The sequence below is a fragment of the Labeo rohita genome, unplaced genomic scaffold (assembly GCF_022985175.1).
Source record: "Labeo rohita strain BAU-BD-2019 unplaced genomic scaffold, IGBB_LRoh.1.0 scaffold_149, whole genome shotgun sequence".
NCBI lineage: Eukaryota > Metazoa > Chordata > Actinopteri > Cypriniformes > Cyprinidae > Labeo > Labeo rohita.
In genome coordinates, this window is record NW_026127659.1 from 100,492 (window position 1) to 124,045 (window position 23,554).

A 23,554-nucleotide genomic window follows, 5' to 3' on the forward strand; every position below is an offset into this window, starting at 1 on the left:
AACCGTGGACAGTGTTAAAGTGCCCAATTCCAGGGGAAACCGCTTAGCAACACTGCTATCCACCTTGTAAGAGTGGGTGCAGCTATTAGTAAACTGTATGGGTCTGGCTTCCAGTCTCATTTCATCCAGCTATTTCAGCTGTACAAAATGGCTTGTTTTGCTGCTTGATACTGCAAATTGATGTGTCTTACCATATTATTTTAATGTATATTATCCTAATTACAAACACACTGGCTTGTACTGCAAACAGTTTTACCTTTTACAGCAAGTTGTTATTCTTCTGCTTCTTAGCTATAAAATTTCCCTCAGTTATGATACTAAAGACAACTTTTTAGTACATACCAGATGAGGCTTATGTTTGATCTCCTCTTCAAAACAGAAAGATATTAGGCCAATAAAAACTAAATATTAAAACTGTTCTCATTTAGCAGAAATCAAACTGCATCAGTGCTCAAAAAATATTGAAATGCAAAGAGATTACCTTGTGCCTCGACATGGTTTCATGATTGATAAGAAAAGAAAAGACACCATGACCATTATCAGCATAACATCTCATATTTAATATTGTACAGTTAGGCAGAAAGAATAACAGATGAAACAGAAGATCGGAAATTGAAAACCGTATACATATACAAAAAATAATAAGAAAACAAACATGTCTAGAGCCATGTTCAGGTCTACTGTTAAAAAAGAAGCTGTAGAATGGTTAAAAAGAAAGGTTTTTTTTTTTTTTTCCCAGAATACTGTTATACTAAAAACCTTAAAACTAAACATGTACTTCAGAGCATCTGTGTGGTTTAGGGATCCACGACAGGAAGAACGGAGTGTTTTCAAACTTGCATAATGACAAACCTGCAAAATATATAATAGTGTGTGATCACATGAGGCATACAGGGACTTTTTATTGCCCTTTGCATTGAGAGTTTTGTGCACGTCGCTGTCTATATGCTGTTTGGCATGTGTTAGACCCGGAGCCTGCGTGTTAGAAATCTAAACTATCCTATAACACCATCTATTTCCATTTGGTGTAGGGACATAAAGGGTACAATTATAACATACAACTCACTTAGGTTAAAATGGGTTTAAAAATAAACATGGAAAACTGTTATTGTAATAATGTTAGCTGACTATTGTTAAATGTTGAAATGCCATTTTGTAAAACAGGTCTTATACATATGTTTAAAAACATGGAAAACTGTTATTGTCATAATGTAGCTGGCAATAAAAAACAGAAACACCCCAAAGAAACAAGTCACACACACTAGCAGACCATAAACCATCTATCCATAGCTTTGCTTTTCAACACTTACATGCTCAGCTCTGTATTAAACTCAATGCACTTGCTTCCAAACCTGCCATGAGACCTTTTTAACACTAATATCTGTGAATGTGGTCAGCAGAGCTGAAAATGTCTGTGTTCTGTCAGAAATTATTACAAACATGAAGTATAACAACAATTTAAAGTTTCAAATGAATGTTGGTCAATAATCTTATTATAATTGATAGGTTGAGAACATGCACTTGACATACTGGACATGTGGTGTAATATTCGAGTCGACCAGAAGAGGGCGATAAGGTTGTGTGTGGATGTGACTATAAAAATATCCTACATTTTCATTCCTTTTATTCTTGTTGGATGAAATGTGCAGTAAATAGTCCATAGCACTCCTGCATGTGTTTCTTATGAGGTCATAAAACATTACAGCATCAAAAGAAATGCAAGGCTTCTGTTTTTTTTTTTTTTTTTTTTTTAAACTCGGAATGAAGACTTAAAGATGCCTTTAAAAGATGTGTCCTTTTTTTGTTCTTTTCCATATTTTTGAAAAACATACTTTTATCAAGGACATTGAAACTAAAATATTTGGAGAAATTTAGTATTAACTCACTTTCTCACCAATGGGTCCTTTGCAGTGAATGGTGCCGTAAATGAGAGTCAGAATTGCGATTTTACATCTCAATTTTGAAAAAAACACATTTTACTTTCATTCTGACTCTTTTGTTACAACAATTCTGGCTTAACTTTGTTAAAAAACTCTTCAAAAACTAATTAACTGAAATAAAAATTTCTCAAAAATAAATATAATTAAAAATTTACAGTATAAAATATTGATTTAATTTTAATTAAAAATATAATAATTTCAAACACACTAAATTAACTATATTAATTTTGTATTACTTTTTTTTTAAATGCTAAAACTTTATTTCACTTTAAATCAGGTAACAGGTAACACTACACACCTGTACCCCACTCTCACTGTGGAAAAGACGAAATCACGGCACAACTCCACCTAATGGACAGATGCAAAATGAACACTCTGGCCGTAACAATAGTGTCTCAAAATGGAGTACACTATAGAAGTTCTTAAGATTATCTTACTAAAGAATAATTTTTAGTATATTAAGTACAAAATTTGTGTATGAAAATAGAGCACTTTACATTACCCAGACAGCAGCTGACTCCGAGCCGGATCCGTTTTCAAACCGGCAAATCCGCGTTACAGTCACATCCGGAGCTGGCCCAGTTCTGGTCCAGATGCAGAAAAAGCCGAGCCTGTTGTGGTATTCGCCCGTTGTGCCAAAGGAGACCGGCTCGAGTCCGTTGTGCAGATCTGGCCCAGAACTTCCGATGGGTCTGGGCCAGATGATTTTTGCTATTTGGGTATAGAACTGCACTTTTTTTTTCACCTGTGGAAGTTGGTGTTACATGGTGTGTGGTTATACACTGATTACATTACTTGACCACCGCTGCACCAGCTTCACTGATGTTTAGCATTTTTATAGAAATATAAATCATTTAGTTCAGTTGGAAAACATGCGCTACAATTTTAAACTGAGCACATCTGCTGTACACACCAGAGTTATCAGGTCTGTGTGACATAACTAGCCAAATGGTAAGTTAAGAACAGCCCAAAACAGCACACTGACCATATCCCAAATATAAAAGCTTGTATCTGTCCTTTCCATATAAAAAAAACAAAAAAAAAAAAACACACACACACACACACACATTTTACAGTTACTGTTATGCACATAAACACAGCTCAGAGGCTTTCTCCGAGTGGCATCCAGCACATGCTAAAAAATTTCAATACAAGTATTCCATTGAATTTTAATTTCTGGAATATTTTTTAAACATTTAAACCACGGGGGGAAATTAACCCATGAAAACAGTTTACAAGTAGATTCAAAGTAGATAGTGGAAAAATGCGGACTTGGCAACCCTGCATCCAACAGGAGTCAGATTTGACTAATCACGAGTCGAGGGTAAGGAGAGATGACTGACAGATCATGCTGGAGGATTTGCTGCTCAATCCTGTGCTCAATGGCAAACATCCTTTCCTTTTTATTCCCATCAGAGGGAAATGATAGCTTTTTGACATTTCATTTGGTTGATTGAAATGTTCCAGTATCAAGAAGGATGTTGATTCAGTTGTTCACAAAATCAAAAGTGAAAGTAAACAGCGCAAAAGCGATTTCAATACCCTGTGTATTGATAGAGTGGAATTTTCATTTTAAGCCTCTAATAATAATAATAATACAAATAAATATATAAATAAAATAAAAATGTTTCCTTAGCTCAAGTATGCAAACCTCTTTACCACACACACTGAAATATGTATTATATTGAGTTAAATTTTCAAATTAAAATGGCAACATGATTGTTTTATAAAGTATGCGTTCATATGTTAAGGGCTTCATTTTTGCTGGAAGGAAACACTTAAAGGAATCTGGAAAAACATTTCCAGAGCCTCTTGTTATGGAAAGTCAAAAACCTCTGGCCCATTTATTGAGATCCGCATGCAGGCTGTAAGATGGTCCCCTTGCAGTCTATTGCGGATGTCTGTCTTGACCTGCAAATACATGAACTGTTAGGCTTTAAAAGTGATAACTGATAGCTTAAAATAGTGATTGCTTAAAGCAGCAAATCCCATTGTGAAACGTACCGTTCATGGTTGAGAAGTCCCTCTCACAGATAACACTGCTGACCGGGACTGTCAGGGCAATGGTAGCAGCTGTTTCTCTGCGTTGTGTTGATTTTTGTGAATAAAGAACTTTCCACACAAAGCTGGTTTTCATCACTGGTGATTTAATCTTAGTGCCTGTATAGTAAAACACAAACATTCAGGCACTATCAGCGACGCTTGCTCTGCAATGCCTCTCTCCTCTAATGGCATCACCGGAAAGACAGAGCACAATTCACAACACACATTTACATTATGTGTAATAATATTAATACTATAAACAATAATAGCAATAATATTTAACAATGATAAAAATAAGTGGAATTTGTGAGCATTTTTACATTCAAATAATTCAAAAGAGCATTACTAGAGCAATTACTAGCATTATTAGTGTTTCTTAGATACCAAATCACCTACCTGTATAGGAAAAAGAAAGGGAAAAGGAAGGAAAGGATGACGTGTGGCAAAGTTGGAATTTGTGCTCTGCATTTTAACCCATCCATGTGCACACACACAGTAGTGAGTAGTGAACAAACACACACCCAGAGCAGTGTGCAGCCATATTGCTGTCGCTGCCCCAGTGCCTTGCTCAAGGGACTCACCTCAGTCGTGGTATTGAGGATGGAGAGAGCGCTGGTTATTTCCTTCCCCCCACCTTCAATTCCTGCTGGACCTGGGACTCGCTTGTAACTTTCGGTTACAAGCCTGACTCCCTAACCATTAGGCCATGGCTGCCCCCTTTACCATTAGTAAAACACAAACATTCAGGCACTATCAGCGATGCTTGCTCTGCAATGCCTGTTAGCCACAAAGTATGTGTTAAGTGTACCAGGTAGTTAATTACTGAAAACATATCATCTCACTTCTTTGACATATTATCCATTATCTTTATAAAATAGAATATATCACATTATATACATATATATCTCTGTAGCCAGTAATAAAGGTGATGCATCTTAGCATCTTTGCATCTCATCTTCGTGCACTTTTGGCCTGTGGTTATTTGTACGATGTGTACCCACATTTTCATGTGCAGTAAAAGGCATATATGCACATACTCTAATAGAACGTGTATGAATATGTATGTATGTCTGTATCAGCTCACCAACTAATGCAGACCTGCTAAAATATATTATTATTAGGCCAAGTACTGTGAATGAACCATAAACCGACCTGATTCAGCAGAACATCAAAACGCCTGAGGAACCACCAGCAGTGTGTGTTATTTTTTATTTCTGTGACAGGAGAAACGTTTACTTTCTTTGTAAGTGTAAAGTGTGACTCATTTTGATACAAGGTATCAGGGGTGTTCACAATATTGCATTACCATTAAGTAGCCTAATCATCTATACTGTTTAAAATGGAAAAAAAAAAAAATAATTCAATATCCATCATGGCACCAAGATCTAAAAAAAAAGACATAATTTTTAGTGTGGCAAAGGGGTGGCATGGGGTCTATGAGGGGTGGCAACACCAAAAAAAAAAATCAACCATATAATCTATCAACCCCTCAGCAACTGCATCAACCACTCAGAATATCCTAGCAACCAACTAGTAACACTTCAGCAAACATCTAGAACATCTAACTGAACAAACTATTTATGTTTTTAAACAAGACTTTAAGACAAACCAGCATACATTTGTCTTTCAAATGTTTCAATCTAGTTATTACAGATATTCTTACACACAATTCAAATACAACAATGACTTTCCTGCCCAGTGAACACTCATGAGATCAATAACACTAACAAAAAAGTCTTAATAGGAATTATTTTGCAACTCAATGTCTATTACAGTATACAAAATAAATTAAATTACAGATTGCTAATTCAGAAATGAACTGTTGGAGAAAAAAAAAATCATTTTACTACTGTAAAGTAATCCTGCAGCACATGAAAAGTTCAAATACCAAAGAACTGTATATAAACTTGGTATGCACCACAATACAGTACAGTAAAAAATAAAATTAAAAAAGTAAATTCAGCAACCTCTGCACATTTGGCTAAATTTCGTTACAATATACAGTACTATAGCAGATTCTTGGTTGTTTTACAGTCACACTATTGAGGTTGTACAACATGTGCTACAGTTTACTGTACATTTAAAATAGTGAAATTTCCAACATCTAATGTACTGGTACAGTACTAATTATACTGTATGTGTAAGTATAATACCCATATAGATGATGTGTTCATTCAGGGGCGGATCTACCGGGGTGGCACAGAAAAAGCTGTGCCACCCCACCTGCCACCCCAGAATTATCACAGAATAAAATATAAATGTAAGCAGTGTTTAATGTGCTACTTTTCAGCCGCAGCGATGACAGCGTAACGCAAAATAATGGCAAAAAACATGTCTTTCAATGAAATGTGCACGACTTCATTAACAAATGACTCTTATGAACCGGTTTGTTTTGAGTCAAAAACTCAAAACGTGGCCCAGTTCACTAACAAACTGTTTTACATTCGTTCGTGAATCAGATAATTACTGCTTCTCGGCTAACTCAGAAGTCCTCTGAGAGATCTAACCCTGCCCGGATATGTCTGAGATTCTTGGCGTAATTGTTTGTTGATCCCATTCTCTAGCAGAGTTAGGTAGGTAAGCATCTGGTCGTATTACAGTTTTCTTGATTGTTAACATAATGTAACTGATGTTAGTTGGCTTATATTCCCAAACCATTCATTCAGTGCTAAAAACAAAGACACATTTCTCAAAAAGTTTAACAATAAGTAAGTTAAACATGAAGTAGCAAAACTGATGACACACCAATCAGAATCCAATCCAACAACGGAGAGAGGGGAGAAGTTAATGAATCATTTACATGGGTATTATACTTACACATACAGTATAATTATAGTACAGTACCAGTATATTAGATGATGGAAATTTCACTATTCTATATGTGAAATTTCCATATAAACTGTTCTATAAACTGTAGTACATGTTGTACACCTTCAGACATGTGACTGAGAAATGACTGCCTAGAGATATAGTCTTGTATCAGGAGACCAAATAGTACTGTATACTGTACTGAAATTTAGCCAAATGTGCAGAGGATGCTGAATTGAATTTTTAATTTTATTTTTACTGTACTGTATTGTGGTGCATACCACGTTCATATACAGTTCTTGTTATTTGAACTTTTCTAGTGCTTTTCATCTGCTGCAAGATTACTTTACAGTAGTAAAATGAAAATATTTTTTGAAACATTTGAAAGACAAATTTATGTTGGCTTGTCTTAAGACTTGTTTAAAAACATAAACAGTCTGGTCAGTTACATGCTAGGATATTCTGGGTGGTTGCTGGGCTCTTGCTATGCAGTTGCTGGGGTGTTGCTAGATTTTATGGCTGGTTGTGTGTTAGGAGTGATTACAGACATTCCCTCCTCTGTTAATAACAGAAAATCAAACATTGTTTCCAAAACTGATCCAGTTTCAGTGCTTTGATATTATAGTATTTCTTTATGATGTTAGGAAATTAACATTAAATCATCTACATTAACCAATCTTAAACATGCACTAAAACGTGATTTATACCATCTAAGTAATTTAATAGAATCGCATGTCTTCTTTAGTGATACAAGCTCAGAAACATTTACTGTATAACCTGTTGAATTTTTTTATATATTGTTTATTGACTTGGTGCCGTGATGGACATTGAAATGTTGTTATTTATTTTTCATTTTAAACAGTATGATTACTTAATGGTAATGCAATATTTGTGAACACAACTGTGTATTTCAGATTATAAATCCCTAAAAACTATGCATGGGGGCTTTCTTTGGCATTGCTACCCCTCACAGACCCCATGCCACCCCTTTGCCACCCTAAAAATTATTTTCTAGATCCGCCCCTGCCTGTAAACTGGTGACAACTGTGTTTTATCTTGTCACGAACTCTGCTTGAAAAAAGCACAGACACCCAGTATAGAAAATGCGATTCTCCGTGTGGGCTTTAAACAAGGGGAGGGGGACTGCAGTACACTTCCTTATCAAACCACAGATCTGAGTTCCTATCTAATATCACGTCCGAAAGCATTTAAAACGTGGTGCAGATGCGAATAGTCTCAGACATCTGTAACAACTCATTATTAAAGCTTCAAGATCAGCTTCAGATCAGAAAACATGAGGGCATCTACTTTGTGTCTGGTGTTCGGGCTGGTCCTGCTGATGACCTGGACTTCTGAGGCTTATAGTAAGTTCTCTTGAAATTCTTTTCTGACTAAATTATTGTCTATAAAGGTATAAGGTTGAACATAAATTTAAAGCGATTAAAGTATCAAATTAGAAACAAAATAATTTTACATCCAGGTACCATAGTGGAACCTTTGCATGTAATCAACAAAACATATATATATAGAGAGAGAGAGAGAGAGAGAGAGAGAGACAAAGAATCAAACCGATATGCTGATTAACCAGCCAAATATGGCTGTATAAGAAGACTGGTTCTTGAATGAATGATATCAACACATATTTATATTTGACAAATTTTAAACAGGGTTGTATATGATTTGTTTTATGAAACCATATTTTAGAAAACATAACAATACATTTTATCTCACTAACAGCTAAGCGCTTTGCTGCTGCAGTTCCTGAGAGTTGCTGCTTCAGTTTTATTGATTTTCAGATTCCAGGCAATAAAATTGTGAGTGCTGAGAAGACAGGTTCAGACTGCCCTCAAGCAGGCATTGTGTAAGTTTTTTTTTTTTTTTTACTCAAAAATATATTATTTAGAAAAACTGCCATATTGTTAAATTGTAGACAAATGATAAAATCAATTTTGTGTATGCTAGCAAAATGTGAATGTGAAAATCTGAACTTTCTCCCCTCAGGGTTACAACACAAAAAGGTTTAGAATTTTGTGTGAAACCAGACGAGCCTTGGATAAAGACTGTGATGGAGCAGTTGAACAAAGCAGGCTGAACAAAATACAAACTAATACTGTTACTGCTTTATACAACTGTCCTTTTTTAATAAATGTATTTTTGAATCTCCTGATTGTTATTTCAAGCAACTGAATGTTAAACTGTCTTTATTTAGCACTCAATCTATGCAAATAAATATTAAAATGCACTGAGACAACCTGGTGTCAGACTCTTTCTAATGTGTGCATCATGTGCATATTCATGTAGGCCTATTAAAGTAGCATAAATAGTGGAGAAGACACTATATAACTCAGCAGAACATCTCATGTTTAGTAATGTAGAGTTTGGCAGAACAAACAACAGACAAAGATAACATAAAAATCTGAATCTGAAATTAACATATAAATATGCAAATAAAGAAACAGAATATATAAGATAAAGTTGATTACATAAGACATACAGGTACTATTAGTTGCCCTTTCAATAAAATAGGATTTAATACACACACACACACATAAATACAAAAAAAAAAAAAAAAAAAAAAATCATTACAAGGATGCCATTCTAGTTTTAAGACGATACAGAATACATATGTATGTATGCATACATGTATATGTATATGTATATATCAGCTCATTGGAAAACAGATCAATGAACTGAACTAAGTGTCAGATTTAGAAACATACAAAATGTGCAAAACAGTGGGCCCCGAGGACTGGAGTTGAGAACCACTGTATAAGTACATGTACACTACCAGTCAAAAGTTTTTGAGCAGTAAGATTTTTGATGGTTTTAAAGAAATGTCTCTTCTGCTCACCAAGCCTGCATTTAATTGATCCAAGGTACAGCAAAAACAGTAAAAATTTTGATATATTTTTTTGATTTAAAATAACTGTTTTCTATTTGAATATATTTTAAAATGTTATTTATTCCTGTGATTTCAATGCTGAATTTTTTAGCATCATTACACCAGTCTTCAGTGTCACATGATCTTTCTAATGTTCTGATTTGCTGCTCATTTATTGTTATTATTATTATTATGTTGATAACAACTGATTAGAATTTTTTTTTAGGTTTCTTTAAGGAATAGAAAGTTCAGATGAACAGCATTTGTCTGAAATAGAAATCTTTTTTAACATTATAAATGTTTTTATCCTCACTTTTGATCAATTTAAAGCATCCTTGCTAAATAAAATTATTAATTTCTATAATTCCCCCTATTTTTTAAAAAACAAAAAATTAAAATGTTACAAAAGCAAAAAATGCTGCTATTTGGATCTTTTATTCATCAAAAAATCCTGAAAAAAAGTACTCTTAAATATTGATGATGATAATAATAATAATAATAATAATAATAAATGTTTCTTGAACAGCAAATCAGCATATTAAAACAATTTCTGAAGGATCATGTGACGCTGAAGCCTGGGGTAATGATGCTTTGATCCCAGGAATGAATTACATTTTAAAATATATTCAAATATAATACAGTTATTTGAAATAGTAAAAACATTTCAAAATGTTACTGTTTTTGCTGTGCTTTGATCAAATAAATGCAGCCTTGGTGAGCAGAAAGGACTTCTTTAAAAAAGATTAAAAATCTTCAAAAGCTTGACGGGTAGTGTATATGTTTGTGTATGTATGACTATAACAGCTTAGATATAAAATCTTTGTAATGACTTTTTGTATTAAAATATTAAAACAACATACTACATTAAACAATCTGTGTGTGGTTGTGAGTCCAGGAAACTCAGTAGAGGTGGGTGCTTGCTTATCAAACCTTAGAAGTTTCTAGGTCTTCATGCTTGGAAAATATTTAAAGTGTGAAGCAAGTTTTAATTCATACTCTTCATCAAGCCTGCAGATGAACTTCAGATCAGAAACCATTAGAACATTTTTTTGGGGTGTTTTAACTGGTTCTGCTGATGGCCTGGACTTCTGAGACTTAAAGTAGGTTCTCTTAAAGTCTATATATTTAAGAAGTTGTTAAAATGAAGCAAAAAAACAAACAAACAAAAAAACAAACAAACAAAAAAACAAAAACAAATTGTGAATATTTTAGCTCACCAACAGCTCAAGCATCTCCAATCTCTGACAGGTCGTGTTTCAGTTTCATAGACATTGTAACAGCAAACAAACATGTCAAATGTGAACTTTTCCCTTAGGGTTTCAACATCTGTAGGCCAATCTTGTGTGAAACCAGACACTGCTTGGAAAAATAGCTGGAAACCATTTTTGTGTATAGAACTGTCCCTCCTCAGGGTAACGACATGTAAAACTGAATTTTGTGTGAAACCAGTCGAGGCTTGGATAAAGACTGTGATAGAGAACCTTCAGAAATAAAAATGCAATATATCTGCACAAAATAAGACTGCTACTGCTTTATATAACTGTCCTTTCTAACTGTATACGCTTAGAATTTATTTAAATAAATTTATTTTTGCATCTCATTAATTATACTGCAAGACACTGAATGTTAAAAATCTCTTCATTTCTCACTCAGTCTATGCAAATAAATATGAAAATGCACTGAGATTACATGGTTTCAGACTGTGATTGTTCAAAAGTCTTTATTAGCATAAATAGCAGAAAAGAAAATATGACTCTATAACATCCCATGTTTATGTAGTTCTAAAATATTATAAAAAAACAGACAAAGATAATATGAAACATTTTAGAATTAATTAAAATAAATACAGATATATATGCAAATAATAATAATAAGACAAAACATATGTTTTCATAATGGCAAACCTGATAATTTTTTTTTTTTTTTTTTTTTAATTCTCTGGTTATTTTATAATGTGTTAGTAGGTGTAGTAATAAATGTTAGTACCCACAATATTCCTTAAAATTTTAGTTTTAGTGATGAAGATGAACAATATTTTAGTATTTATAGATTGTTTTCTATTTTTTTTAATTTTCTTTAATCTCACTGTATGCTCAAAAGTTAAAAAAGGAATTAAAAATGCACAGAGAATACCTGGAGTTTAAACATGGTGTCATAGCATAAATACTGATAATAAAAGACAGTATCATCAACATAACATCTCATGTTTAATATAGTACAGTTAGGCAGAAAAAATAACAGATGAAACAAAAGATCGGAAATTGAAAAAGTATACATATACAAAAATAAGTAAGGCATAATCAAGCCGTTGATTCCCAGCTAACAATTTTACGTTATAAAAACGGTCCTGTAACATTCCCATTAAAACATGAAAACATTATTTTTGAAAGTTCTCAGAATGTTGTATTAAGATGTAGTTGTTGTAACATTCTTGTTTGGTTCTAAGAACATTGTTTAAAATGTTTTTAAAATGTTTCAGTCTCTTGTTATATTAATGTTCTAAGAACGTAATTTAAAACGTTATTAGAACGTTCCATTCCCCATTATATTACTGTTCTTAGAATGTTCTTTTTAGGTTATATTTTTTTTGTAACCATAAAATAATATTCCCAGAATGTTGCAAGGTGGTTGTTGTTAAATAACCTAGAAATAACTTGCTGAAGACATTCCCTAATGAGAATTGAGATATAAACTAACTTTTTTCCTCATAATTCTAATTCTGTGCAGTGAATGGGTGTTGTTGGAATGAGAGTCAGAACTTTCTACAAATCAGAATTATTATAAACAATTCTAACATTTTTCTATCACAAATGCAAGTTTATTTCTCACAATTTTGACTTTTTTTTTCAAACTACAAAATGAAATTCCATGACTTTCAAGGAGTTCAGAGATCTCACTTATCGAACGTATACTCACTTATATGTATTCCATTTCAAATTCTTGAGAAGAAATGGATAAATAAAAATCTACTAATAAGAAAATGGCAAAAACAAAGTGAAGCACATTAGTAATGGAGTACGGAGTGAAGTATTACTACTGTAATATTACAAACTATACTATAGTAAAACCACTGTTAATTTTCTTGAAGGGATTTGTATTTGTGTATACTTTCTTTTTTTCTTTTTATGGCTGTACTGCATTAACAGTTTATGTTTTCTACTGTTTAAGAAAAAAAATCAGCAACAAAGGATTCATGAAAGCACTCCGAAATCCTGATCTGAAACAAATGATTTGTAATTTCTGAAATAATGAATAATTTTGAATTTTAGTGGTTTAACATTGAGTTTCAAAATGCTCCATTTCATTTTCTCCACAAAAAGGTACTATTTTGCTTTTATAAAATCGTTATAACTGATTCAGAAAGTCAAAATGCATGACTCTTTTACCTTTGATCTTTTTTTTGCATCAGCAAATGTGCTTTTTAAAAATGATAAGGGTTTAATGTTTTATACAAAAATGCATGACTCTTTTAAAACTAAATCTAGTTTTTGCTTTAAATTGCTTACAAAGCAATGATAATGTTTTCATCTGTCACTTATAAAGAAATAAAAAAAGCATAACACACACTGCTGGTGGTTCCTCAGGGGTTTTTTGATGTTCTGCTACATCAGGTCACTTTATGGTTCATTCACAGTTGACTTTAAATTGGATTAGAAATATTTTAGCAAAATCTGCACACAGTGTGAGCTGGTTACTCAGAACTTTGTAACAGACATTTCATACATTGAAAATCTTAAGGAACACAAACCAATTCTAGTTAACCAGAGATATTTAGATAAGAAGAATGGTCCTTCATTTACTAAATATGAAATGAAAATGAAATATTTTATATTAATAGGCCAACAGTGGAGATGATCTTGAATTTTTTATACATTTTATCTAACCATGGTAATATGCACACCTTTAGTTCCTGAGAGTTTTCACATGACTTTCCATGATTTCAAGAAGAATGACCCTTTATGTAGCCATTTCATAAAAAGCATTTAACTACGTATATTATTTAAAAAACTGCCATATGCTCCTGTTAAATTGTAGACAATAAAAAATGCCAGCAAAATGAAATGCTAAACACTTTTAACAGGCTAAATACTTAATATGCACCAGATCAGTGACAGACCAAAATAGATGTTTGATCATGAGAAACAGGATGTTTTTGTTCCAAATAGTTGTTTTTTTTTTTTTTTACCAGCCTTATATAAACCACTATAATGGTATATTTATACATGAAAACATATTACATAAGACTTGTGTGGGAACTTGATTAAAAAAAAAAAAAAAATCTTGTATTTAGGCAATACAGTAATCATCTAAATAGAAGTAAAATATATAGTAAAAATCTATAGAAAATCATTTGAATTTTATCTAAATGATTATTCTCTAAATTTGTATTTATCTAGATTTATTTAATTATTTAAATAGACATTCTGTACATTTAAAATAAATTATTTTTAATGGCTGAATTTGATTATTTATTTATGTATTAATAGAATATTTATGTAAATATAGAATAGAAATAGAATAAAAATAACAAATATAATATTGAAGTAATGTTCAATGATTTTTCAATGTGAGTATGAGAGATGTATATGAATGAATGTGTATACAGTACATGTATATAAATATATACAGTAATCATCTAAATAAGTAAAAGTATATATTTATAATCTAAAGACATTCATTAGAATTATTTCTTAATTTATATTTATCTTAACTTATTTACTTGACTTCAATTATTTATTTAAATAAAATAAAATATAGAATAAAAATTAGAATAGACATTCTGTACATTCAAAATACATTATTTTTAATGGCTGAATTTATTTATTTATTTAATAAATTAAAATATAGAATAAAATAGTATAAAAATAACTAATATTATAATGAAGTAATGATTGAATGATTGTGCAATGTTTTATAAATGATAAAATCAATTTTGTGAATGCTAGCAAAATGTGAATGTGAAATTTGAACTTTTTCCCCTCAGCATTATGGCACAAAGTGGTTTTGAATTTTGTGTGAAACCAGACAAGCCTTGGATAAAGAAAGTGATGGAGCAGTTTGAAAAAACAAGAGCACCTTAAAAAACCACAACAAATTCCTTGTGCGTTTGAGCACACTTGGCGAATAAAGCTAATTCTGATTCTGATTCTGAAAACTAAACATGTACTTCAGAGCATCTGTGTGGTTTAGCGATCCACAACAGGAAGAACTGAGTGTTTTCAAACTTGCATAATGACAAACCTGCAAAATATATAATAGTGTGTGATCACATGAGGCATACAGGGACTCTTTATTGCCCTTTGCATTGAGAGTTTTGTGCCAGTCACTGTCTATATGCTGTTTGGCATGTGTTAAACCCGGAGCCTGCGTGTTAGAAATCTAAACTATTTAACAGAAACAAAAGAGCGATTTTATTCTCATTTCCATTTGGAATGTAAAGTGAGTTTATTATAAAGGGTACTTTGGGTAAGTATGGCTAAAATAACATCAGTTTAGATACTGAACTCACTCAGGTTAAAATAGACCACCAAGACCTGATCTCCAACAACTAAAAATATCTCAGTTCTAAGGAAAAATGTCAGAATTCTGAAATATAAACAATTCTAACTTTTTTCTCTCACAAATGAAAGTTTATTTCTCACAATTCTGACTTTTTTTTCAGATATAAAAAATAAGTGATATAAAAAGGGTTTGTACAGATACTACAAAATGAAATTCCAGGACTTTCAAGGAGTTCAGAGATCTCACTTATCGAACAATGTATTCCATTTTAAATTCTTGAAAAAAAATGGATAAATAAAAATCTACTAATAAGAAAATGGCAAAAACAAAGTGAAGCACATTAGTAATGGAGTACAGAGTGAAGTATTACTACTGAAATATTACTAAAGTATACTATAGTAAAACCACTGTTAATTTTCTTGAAGGGATTTGTATTTGTGTATACTTTCTTTTTTTCTTTTTATAGCTGTACTGCATTAATGGTTTGATGTTTTCTACTGTTTAAGAAAAAAAATCAGCAAAAAACTATTCATGAAAGCACTCCAAAATCCTGATCTGAAACAAATGATTTGTAATTTCATTGGAGCGCTTCGAAATAGTGAATAATTTTGTGACCCAATGGTTTAACTGATTCAGAGTTTCAAAATGCTCCATTTCACCTATTTTCTCCACATCACTATGTGCTTTTTAAAATCGTTATGAGTGATGTTGAAAGTCAAAAATGCATGACTCTTTTAATTTGATCTATTTTTTGCTAGCAAATTGCTTGAAATGAATGATAAGGGTTTAATCATTTATACATAATACTAAGCATATCTCGTACCTAACTGAGTCACACTTTACACTTACAAAGCAAGTTAATGTTTCTCATGTCACTTACTAAAGAAATAAAAAATAACACACTGCTGGTGGTTCCTCAGGGGTTTGGATGTTCTGCTGAATCAGGTCGGTTTATGGTTCATTCACTTTAATATGGATTAGTCATAATATTTTAGCAGGTCTGCATTAGTTGTAAGCTGATACAGATATACAGACATATTCATACACATTTTAGTAGAGTATTTACATATATGCCGTTTACTGCACATGAAAATGAGGGTACATATCATAAACAACAACAACTACAACAACAGGCCAACAGTGCAGAGATTTTGATTTTTATCAGGCTAAGATGCTAATATGCACCACCCATGAGAAACAGGATGTTTTTGTTCCGAATAGTTTTTGTTTTTTTTACCAGCGTTATCTAAACCACTATAGACCATTTCGCTAGATGTAAACATACTGGTCCTAATACACTTTCTGTTTTTTTTTTTTTTTTTTACTTCACACAAACATCACAAAACATACACCAACATAACATGTGACTGGATGAAAATGTTACATTAGCACCTTTAAGATGTATTTGTATACGTGAAATAAAAATAAAAATAAAAAACACTTCTGGACCAGTGTTGTTTACATCTAGCGAAATGGTCCATAGTGGTATTTTTATACATGAAAACATATTACATAAGACTTGTGTGGGAACTTGATTAAAAAAACAAACAAACAAACAAACAAAAAACTTGTATTTAGGCAATGCAGTAATCATCTAAATAGAAATAAAATATAGCTCACAAAGCTACAATCCGTCAACGAACACCTTACGCACTACGTTTGATCTCTTCCTCCTCCGATGCCATCAACGGTAAGCTTTGCTCTTCCTACTAAATTTGACGGAACGGCTGAGCAATGCAAGGGTTTCATTCGTCAAGTGAGACTGTATCTCGAACATCAAGGAGATAAATTTGAATCGGAGGAAAAGAGATGTGCGTTTCTCATGACTTTGCTTACGGGAAGAGCCCTCGATTGGGCATCAGCAGTGTGGGATACCGATCCTCAATTTAAGAGATCTGTCGATCATTTCCTACAACAAGTTCACGAAGTGTTCGAATATCCCGCAGGGGGCAGGGATATTTCGACTCAACTCATGAATGCTACGCAAGGTAACCGCACTGCAGCTGAGTATGCCATCGAAGTCCGTACTTTAGCAGCCCAGAGCGGGTGGAATGATGTTGCCCTTAAGGCTGTCTTTTACAGCAGTCTGAATGTCGATCTGCAAACTGAGCTCGCATGTCGTCGGGAGGATTCATCGTTCTCAGAACTTGTTAACCTCACCATCAAGATCGACAATCTTATGAGGCAGACACCCAGGCAACGTATCACCAAGGCTAGTCATCACAAAGTCCCGATCAGCAGCACAGCGATTGAACAATCATCTGTTGAACTCATGCAACTGAATGTTTCAAGTCTGACTGAAGAGGAACGAAAAGGCGGCGACAAAATCATCTCTGTTTTTACTGCGATGAACCAGGCCATCGTAGCATTGGATGTCCACTCAAACTCAAGTCTTCTTCAGGGGTAAATATCCAAAATTTCTCTATCCTCCAAAATAAGTCATTTACATTGCCTGTCACCCTAAGAACTGATACTCTGTCTCTCGATCTGACAGCGATAATTGACTCTGGAGCCGCTCTGAATCTCATCCACAAAGACATCGTCAAGAAATATGATATCCCAACCCAGCCATGCATTCCACCTATCAAGATTAAAGCTATCAACGACACTCTCATTGATCATGGTATCCACTGCCAGACAAGAACGGTGAAACTTCAAATTGGTCTGCTGCATCAAGAAAACATCACCCTATATGTGGTCGACTCGCCTAAATATGAAGTCATCCTAGGATTTCCCTGGCTCTCCATTCACGATCCAACCATCTCCTGGTTTGAAGGTGAATTAACTCACTGGTCACAATTCTGTCTGCAGAACTGCTTTTCCCACCAGCTACAACCCTGTCTTACCACCAGCATTGAGAGCCCAGAGACACAAGTAAAAGTAAACATCCCAAGTCATTACCAAGATTTGTCTGAGGTCTTTAGCAAAGCAAGAGCCACGCAAATTTCTACTGCCGCTTCATCCGCAATTACAGTACCATAGCATCTCCACTTACATCACTCCTCAAGAATAAGCCCAAGAAACTCTACTGGACCGAAGAGGCAGGTCATGCCTTTGACAAATTAAAGGCCAGTTTCACCTCGGCTCCCATCCTCAAGCACCCTGACCCCGAATTGCCATTCATTGTGGAGGTGGATGCCTCAGACTGTGGAATAGGAGCCGTTCTGTCTCAATGTCATGGTCAACCAGGCAAACTTCATCCATGTGCCTTCTATTCCAGAAAACTCACGAGTGCAGAGAGGAATTATGATGTAGGGAATAAGGAACTGCTGTCCATGAAAGCCGCCATCGAGGAGTGGCGACACTGGCTAGAGGGCGCTCTCCATCCTTTCCAAGTTATCACCGACCACAAAAACCTAGAATACATAAAAGGAGCTAAAAGACTCAACCCTTGTCAAGCTCGATGGGCCCTCTTCTTCACCCGTTTCCAGTTCACAGTCACTTATAGGCCTGGAAGCAAAAACAGTAAGGCTGACGCGCTCTCCCGTAAGCATGACCCTCCTATGGACTACCTCACACCTGAGCCCATTCCACCACCCACGGTCATTCTGGCTCCTGTTTCATGGGACATTATGGATGAAATACACCGCAGGCAAGAGCAAGATCCACCACCACCACAATGTCCCCCAAACAAGCATTATGTACCCCAAGAGCTGCGTCACCAAGTTTTGCAATGGGTACACACCTCCCTCAGTACTGGCCATCCAGGTATCTCACGCACCCTACAGTTAGTAAAGAACTCCATCTGGTGGCCATCAATAACCAAAGACACGACCTCATTCGTCAAATCATGCCAAGTCTGCGCTCAATCTAAGACCCCCAAAGAATTGCCCTCAGGTCTGCTTCAACCCCTACCTATTCCACAACGACCTTGGTCTCACCTCTCTTGACTTTGTCACTGACCTGCCACCATCTCAAGAATTCACTACCATCCTAGTGATCATTGACCGTTTCTCCAAGTCATGTCGTCTGATTCCATTAAAAGGGTTACCCACAGCCATGGAAACAGCTTTAGCTCTCTTCAATCACGTCTTTCGTGTCTATGGACTACCTGAGGATATCGTGAGTGACAGAGGTACTCAGTTCACCTCCCAAGTCTGGAAAGCCTTTTGCAAACAACTTGATATTAATGTCAGCCTCACATCTGGATATCATCCACAGAGCAATGGCCAGGTGGAGAGATTAAACCAAGAGATCGGCCGATACCTACGCACCTACTGCAGCCGTGAGCAACACAGGTGGTCAGAATTTCTCCCCTGGGCCAAATACGCCCAAAATTCACTCACCCATTCCTCTACAGGCCTCACCCCCTTTCAGTGCATCCTGGGGTTTCCGCCTCCTATGTTCCCGTGGTCGGGGGAACCTTCCTCGGTTCCAGCTGTCGACGACTGGATTAAACGTAGTGAGAGGGTGTGGGACAGTGCTCATGTGCGTCTCCAGCGGGCTATACGGAATCAGGAGATCCAAGCCAACAGACGCCGCCGTCCACATCCTCCCTACCAACCTGGACAACGGGTCTGGCTCTCAACGAGGGACATCAAGCTGCGGCTGCCCAGCAGGAAGCTAAGCCCCAGGTATGTAGGCCCTTTTAAGATTCTTAAAATAATTAATGAGGTAACATACCAGCTTGAGCTTCCTGCTAACTATCGCATCTCTCCCTCTTTCCATGTGTCCCTCCTCAAACCAGTCCACCCGGAGGCTGACCCCGGCCAGATGGCCCCAGAACCACCGCCAGGAAAGTTTATTTCTCGCAATTCTGACTTTTCTTTTTTTCAGTGTGATAAAAACAGGGTTTGTACAGATACTATAAAAATGAAATTCCAGGACTTTCAAGGAGCTCATAGATCTCATTTATCGAACAATGTATTCCATTTCAAATTCTTGAAAAGAAATGGAGAAATAAAAATCTACTAATAAGAAAATGGCAAAAATAAAGTGAAGCACATTAGTAATGGAGTACGGAGTGCGTTAAAATATTGTAATCGCATTATTTTTTGATAACTAATTAATTAACACGTTAAAGTGTTAATTAATTAGAATTAAACACGTACACCTTTCTTTCTTGAAATGGCCATCAATAAAAAACTGCACAGTTTAAAGATGTGCTGTAGACTTGTGACACCTGAATTTTATCTTGTCACGATCTCTGCTTGCACACTTTCAGAAAAAAAAGGTACAGTTCTGTTGCTGGGGCAGTACCCTAAGGTACAAAAGGGAAAAGGTACATCTTTGTACTTTATTTACCCCTAAACGGTACACATTGGTACCTTAAAGACACATATTAAATTATATTATGCACTTTAAAAGTACATATTTGTACCTTTTCACTTTTTTACCTGAGGGTACCATCCCAGCAACAGAACTGTACTTTTTCTGACAGTGCAAAAAGCACAGACCCAGCACAGCAAATGTGATTCTCCATGTGGGCTTTGGAGAAAAGGAGGGGCACTGCAGAACACTTCCTTATCAAACCACAGATCTGAGTTCCTTTCTAGCATCACGTCCAAAAGCACTGGTGCAGACTCAGATTGTCTCAGACATCTGTAACAACTCATTATTAAAGCTTCAAGATCAGCTTCAGATCAGAAACCATGAGGGCATCTACTCTTTGTCTGGTGTTTGGGCTGGTCCTGCTGATGACGTGGACTTCTCAGGCTCATCGTAAGTTCTCTTAAAGTTCTTTTAATACTAAATTATTATGTATATAATATATAAAGTTGACCAAATTTAAAGAGATTTAAAATGGATCAAATTAGAAACAAAATCATTTTACATCCAGGTACCATAGTAGAGGCTTTGCATGTTACTCAATGAACTTTGTAATCCTCAGTAAGCAACCAAACATATATTGAAAAATCTTGAAGGAACCCAGAAACAAACCAATATGCTAATTAACCAGCCAGATAGGGTTAGATAAGAAGAATGGTCCTTCACAAAGCCTAAAGTCCTAGAAAAGACCTTTATTTTGAAAAATGAGTAATATCTGCACATATTAATATTTAACATATTTTATACAGTGTTGGATATGGTCAGTTAGAAACCATATAGAAATTTTAACAATACATTTTATTTCACCAACAGCTATGCATGCTGCAGTTCCTGAGAGGTGCTGCTTCAGTTATATTGGTTTTAAGATTCCAGACAATAAAATTGTGAGTGCTGAGAAGACAGGTTTACATTGCCCTGTCACTGGTATTGTGTAAGTATTTAACTCTAAAATATATTATTTAGAAAATATGCCATATGCTCCTGTTAAATTGTAACCAAATTATAAAATCAATTTTGTGAATGCTAGCAAAATGTAAATGTAAAATTTGAACTTTTTCCCTCCCAGGATTACGACACAAAAAGGTTTAGAATTTTGTGTGAAACCAGACGAGCCTTGGATAAAGAAAGTGATGGAGCATCTTGAAAAAACAAAAGCAGTTTGAAAAAAGCACAACACAATAATAGTGAACAAAAACAAGTGAACAAACTAATATCGTTATTGCTTTACACAACTGTCCTTTCTTAATGAATGTAGTTTTGCATCTCCTGATTAATATTTCAAACATCTGAATGTTAAACTGTCTTCATTTTCCGCTCAATCTATGCAAATAAATATTAAAATGCACTGAGACTACCTGGTGTCAGATTCATGTAGGTCTATTAAAGTAGCATAAATAGTGGAAAAGACGGTATATAACTAACATCAGCAGAACATTTCATGTTTAATAATGTACAGTTAGCCAGAAAGAATAACAGATGAAACAGAAGATTGGAAATTGAAAACTGTATACATATACAAAAAATAATAAGAAAACAAACAAATGTCTAGAGCCATGTTCAGGTCTACTGTTAAAAAAAAAAAAAACTGTCGAGTGGTTAAAAAAAGGTTTTTTTCTGTTTCTCAGAATACTGTTATACTAAAAACCTTAAAACTAAACATGTACTTCAGAGCATCTGTGTGGTTTAGCGATCCACGACAGGAAGAACGGAGTTATTGCCCTTTGCATTGAGAGTTTTGTGCAGGTCACTGTCTATATGCTGTTTGGCATGTGTTAGACCCGGAGCCTGCGTGTTAGAAATCTAAACTATCCAACAGAAACAAAAAAGCGATTTCATTCTCATTTCCATTTGGAGTGTAAAGTGAGTTTATTATAAAGGGTACTTTGGGTAAGTATGGCTAAAATAACATCAGTTTAGATATACTGAACTCACTCAGGTTAAAATGGACCACCCAGCCTTGATATAGGAGTCGGACCAGCCCCAACAACTAAAAAATCCATTAAAATAAACCAAACTGGTCTCTGATCAGTTTGGGACATAATCGGTTCATAATAAAAAAGAAATAATGTGCTGTGTAATTGTAGTACTCCTGAGAAGTATGAAAAGAAGTATAAAAGATGAATAAAGAACAATAAGAAAAAAAGAGCGTTACAGTGATGGCTTCATTAATGGCGTATTTACTCTGAATGAACAAAAGCAGATACATATAACAACAGCTCAGCAAATTACAACACCTACACATGTATCACTCTTTCTCAGTAATGACTGAATGTAAACATGAGTGACTTCAACCACTTTCATTCTAACAGAAGAAATAAGAAAATATGATCAACAGCCTAACAAGCTCTCTCTCTACACAGTTCACATGTTCCAATCTCAAAAAAAAGGGCTTGTGTCATTTTCAACTGACACAGTGACAATAAAGCATGTTTTTTGAAACAGGATAAGATACTCAACATACACATAAGCACAAATAAGAATCAAAGTGATGATACAAGAATACAACTGGGATATTAGTCACATGTTCATTTTTAAACGCTGTTCAATCCCTCGTATCTGATACATTTCATACAATGAAGACACATACCAGATTAATTAAGGTAAACGTAATGCATAAACCCAGGCACAAAGGCGTTAAATCGACCTAAATGTGCCAATTCAAGATAACTCATCAACCTTAACAACTTCATTAACTTTTATACACTCACGTAACATTGACATACTGACCATTCATCAGATAGCGCAACTATCGCGTTAATTGCGAGGCACCCAGTGTAACCATGTGCTCAGGCCTACTAGACCCATGACACGCTATCAGTTAAGCCACGGGAACTGCTTTTAACAGTAAATAAATCATCAATATCACAATACACAGCGTTCATATTTAAACGGAAGTGTGTTTTGTGCATCTTGTTTTGTGATTACCTGAGAAGTATGAAAAGAAGTATAAAAGATGAATAAAGAACAATAAGAAAAAATGAGCATTACAGTGATGGCTTCATTAATGGCGTATTTACTCTGAATGAAGCACATCATGGGCGCGCCACCTAATGAAGTATGCAATGACGTCATGACGCAGGCATGCCAAGCGAAAATAGTACATTTGATAAAT

At 34.7% G+C, this 23,554-nt stretch overlaps 1 protein-coding gene and 2 long non-coding RNA genes across 3 annotated transcripts; 2 read left to right on the plus strand and 1 right to left on the minus strand.

Moving 5' to 3' along the window:
• Window positions 1-536: 536 nt before the first annotated feature.
• LOC127158383 (uncharacterized) lies at window positions 537-14,986 on the minus strand. The gene is made up of 2 exons (XR_007826152.1): window positions 14,914-14,986; window positions 537-852 (listed from the first exon to the last, which is right to left on the minus strand). It is a non-coding gene; the product is annotated as an uncharacterized LOC127158383 (long non-coding RNA).
• On the plus strand, window positions 7,991-9,042 carry LOC127158380 (C-C motif chemokine 4 homolog). The gene is made up of 3 exons (XM_051101540.1): window positions 7,991-8,155; window positions 8,529-8,652; window positions 8,793-9,042. The coding sequence occupies exons 1-3, from the start codon at window positions 8,086-8,088 to the stop codon at window positions 8,881-8,883; spliced, it is 285 nt and encodes a 94-aa protein (XP_050957497.1). The 5' UTR covers window positions 7,991-8,085; the 3' UTR covers window positions 8,884-9,042.
• A 5,316-nt stretch (window positions 14,987-20,302) lies between the features above and the next one.
• Window positions 20,303-21,793, plus strand: LOC127158381 (uncharacterized). Its single transcript, XR_007826150.1, has 2 exons — window positions 20,303-21,373; window positions 21,509-21,793. It is a non-coding gene; the product is annotated as an uncharacterized LOC127158381 (long non-coding RNA).
• Window positions 21,794-23,554: the final 1,761 nt, after the last annotated feature.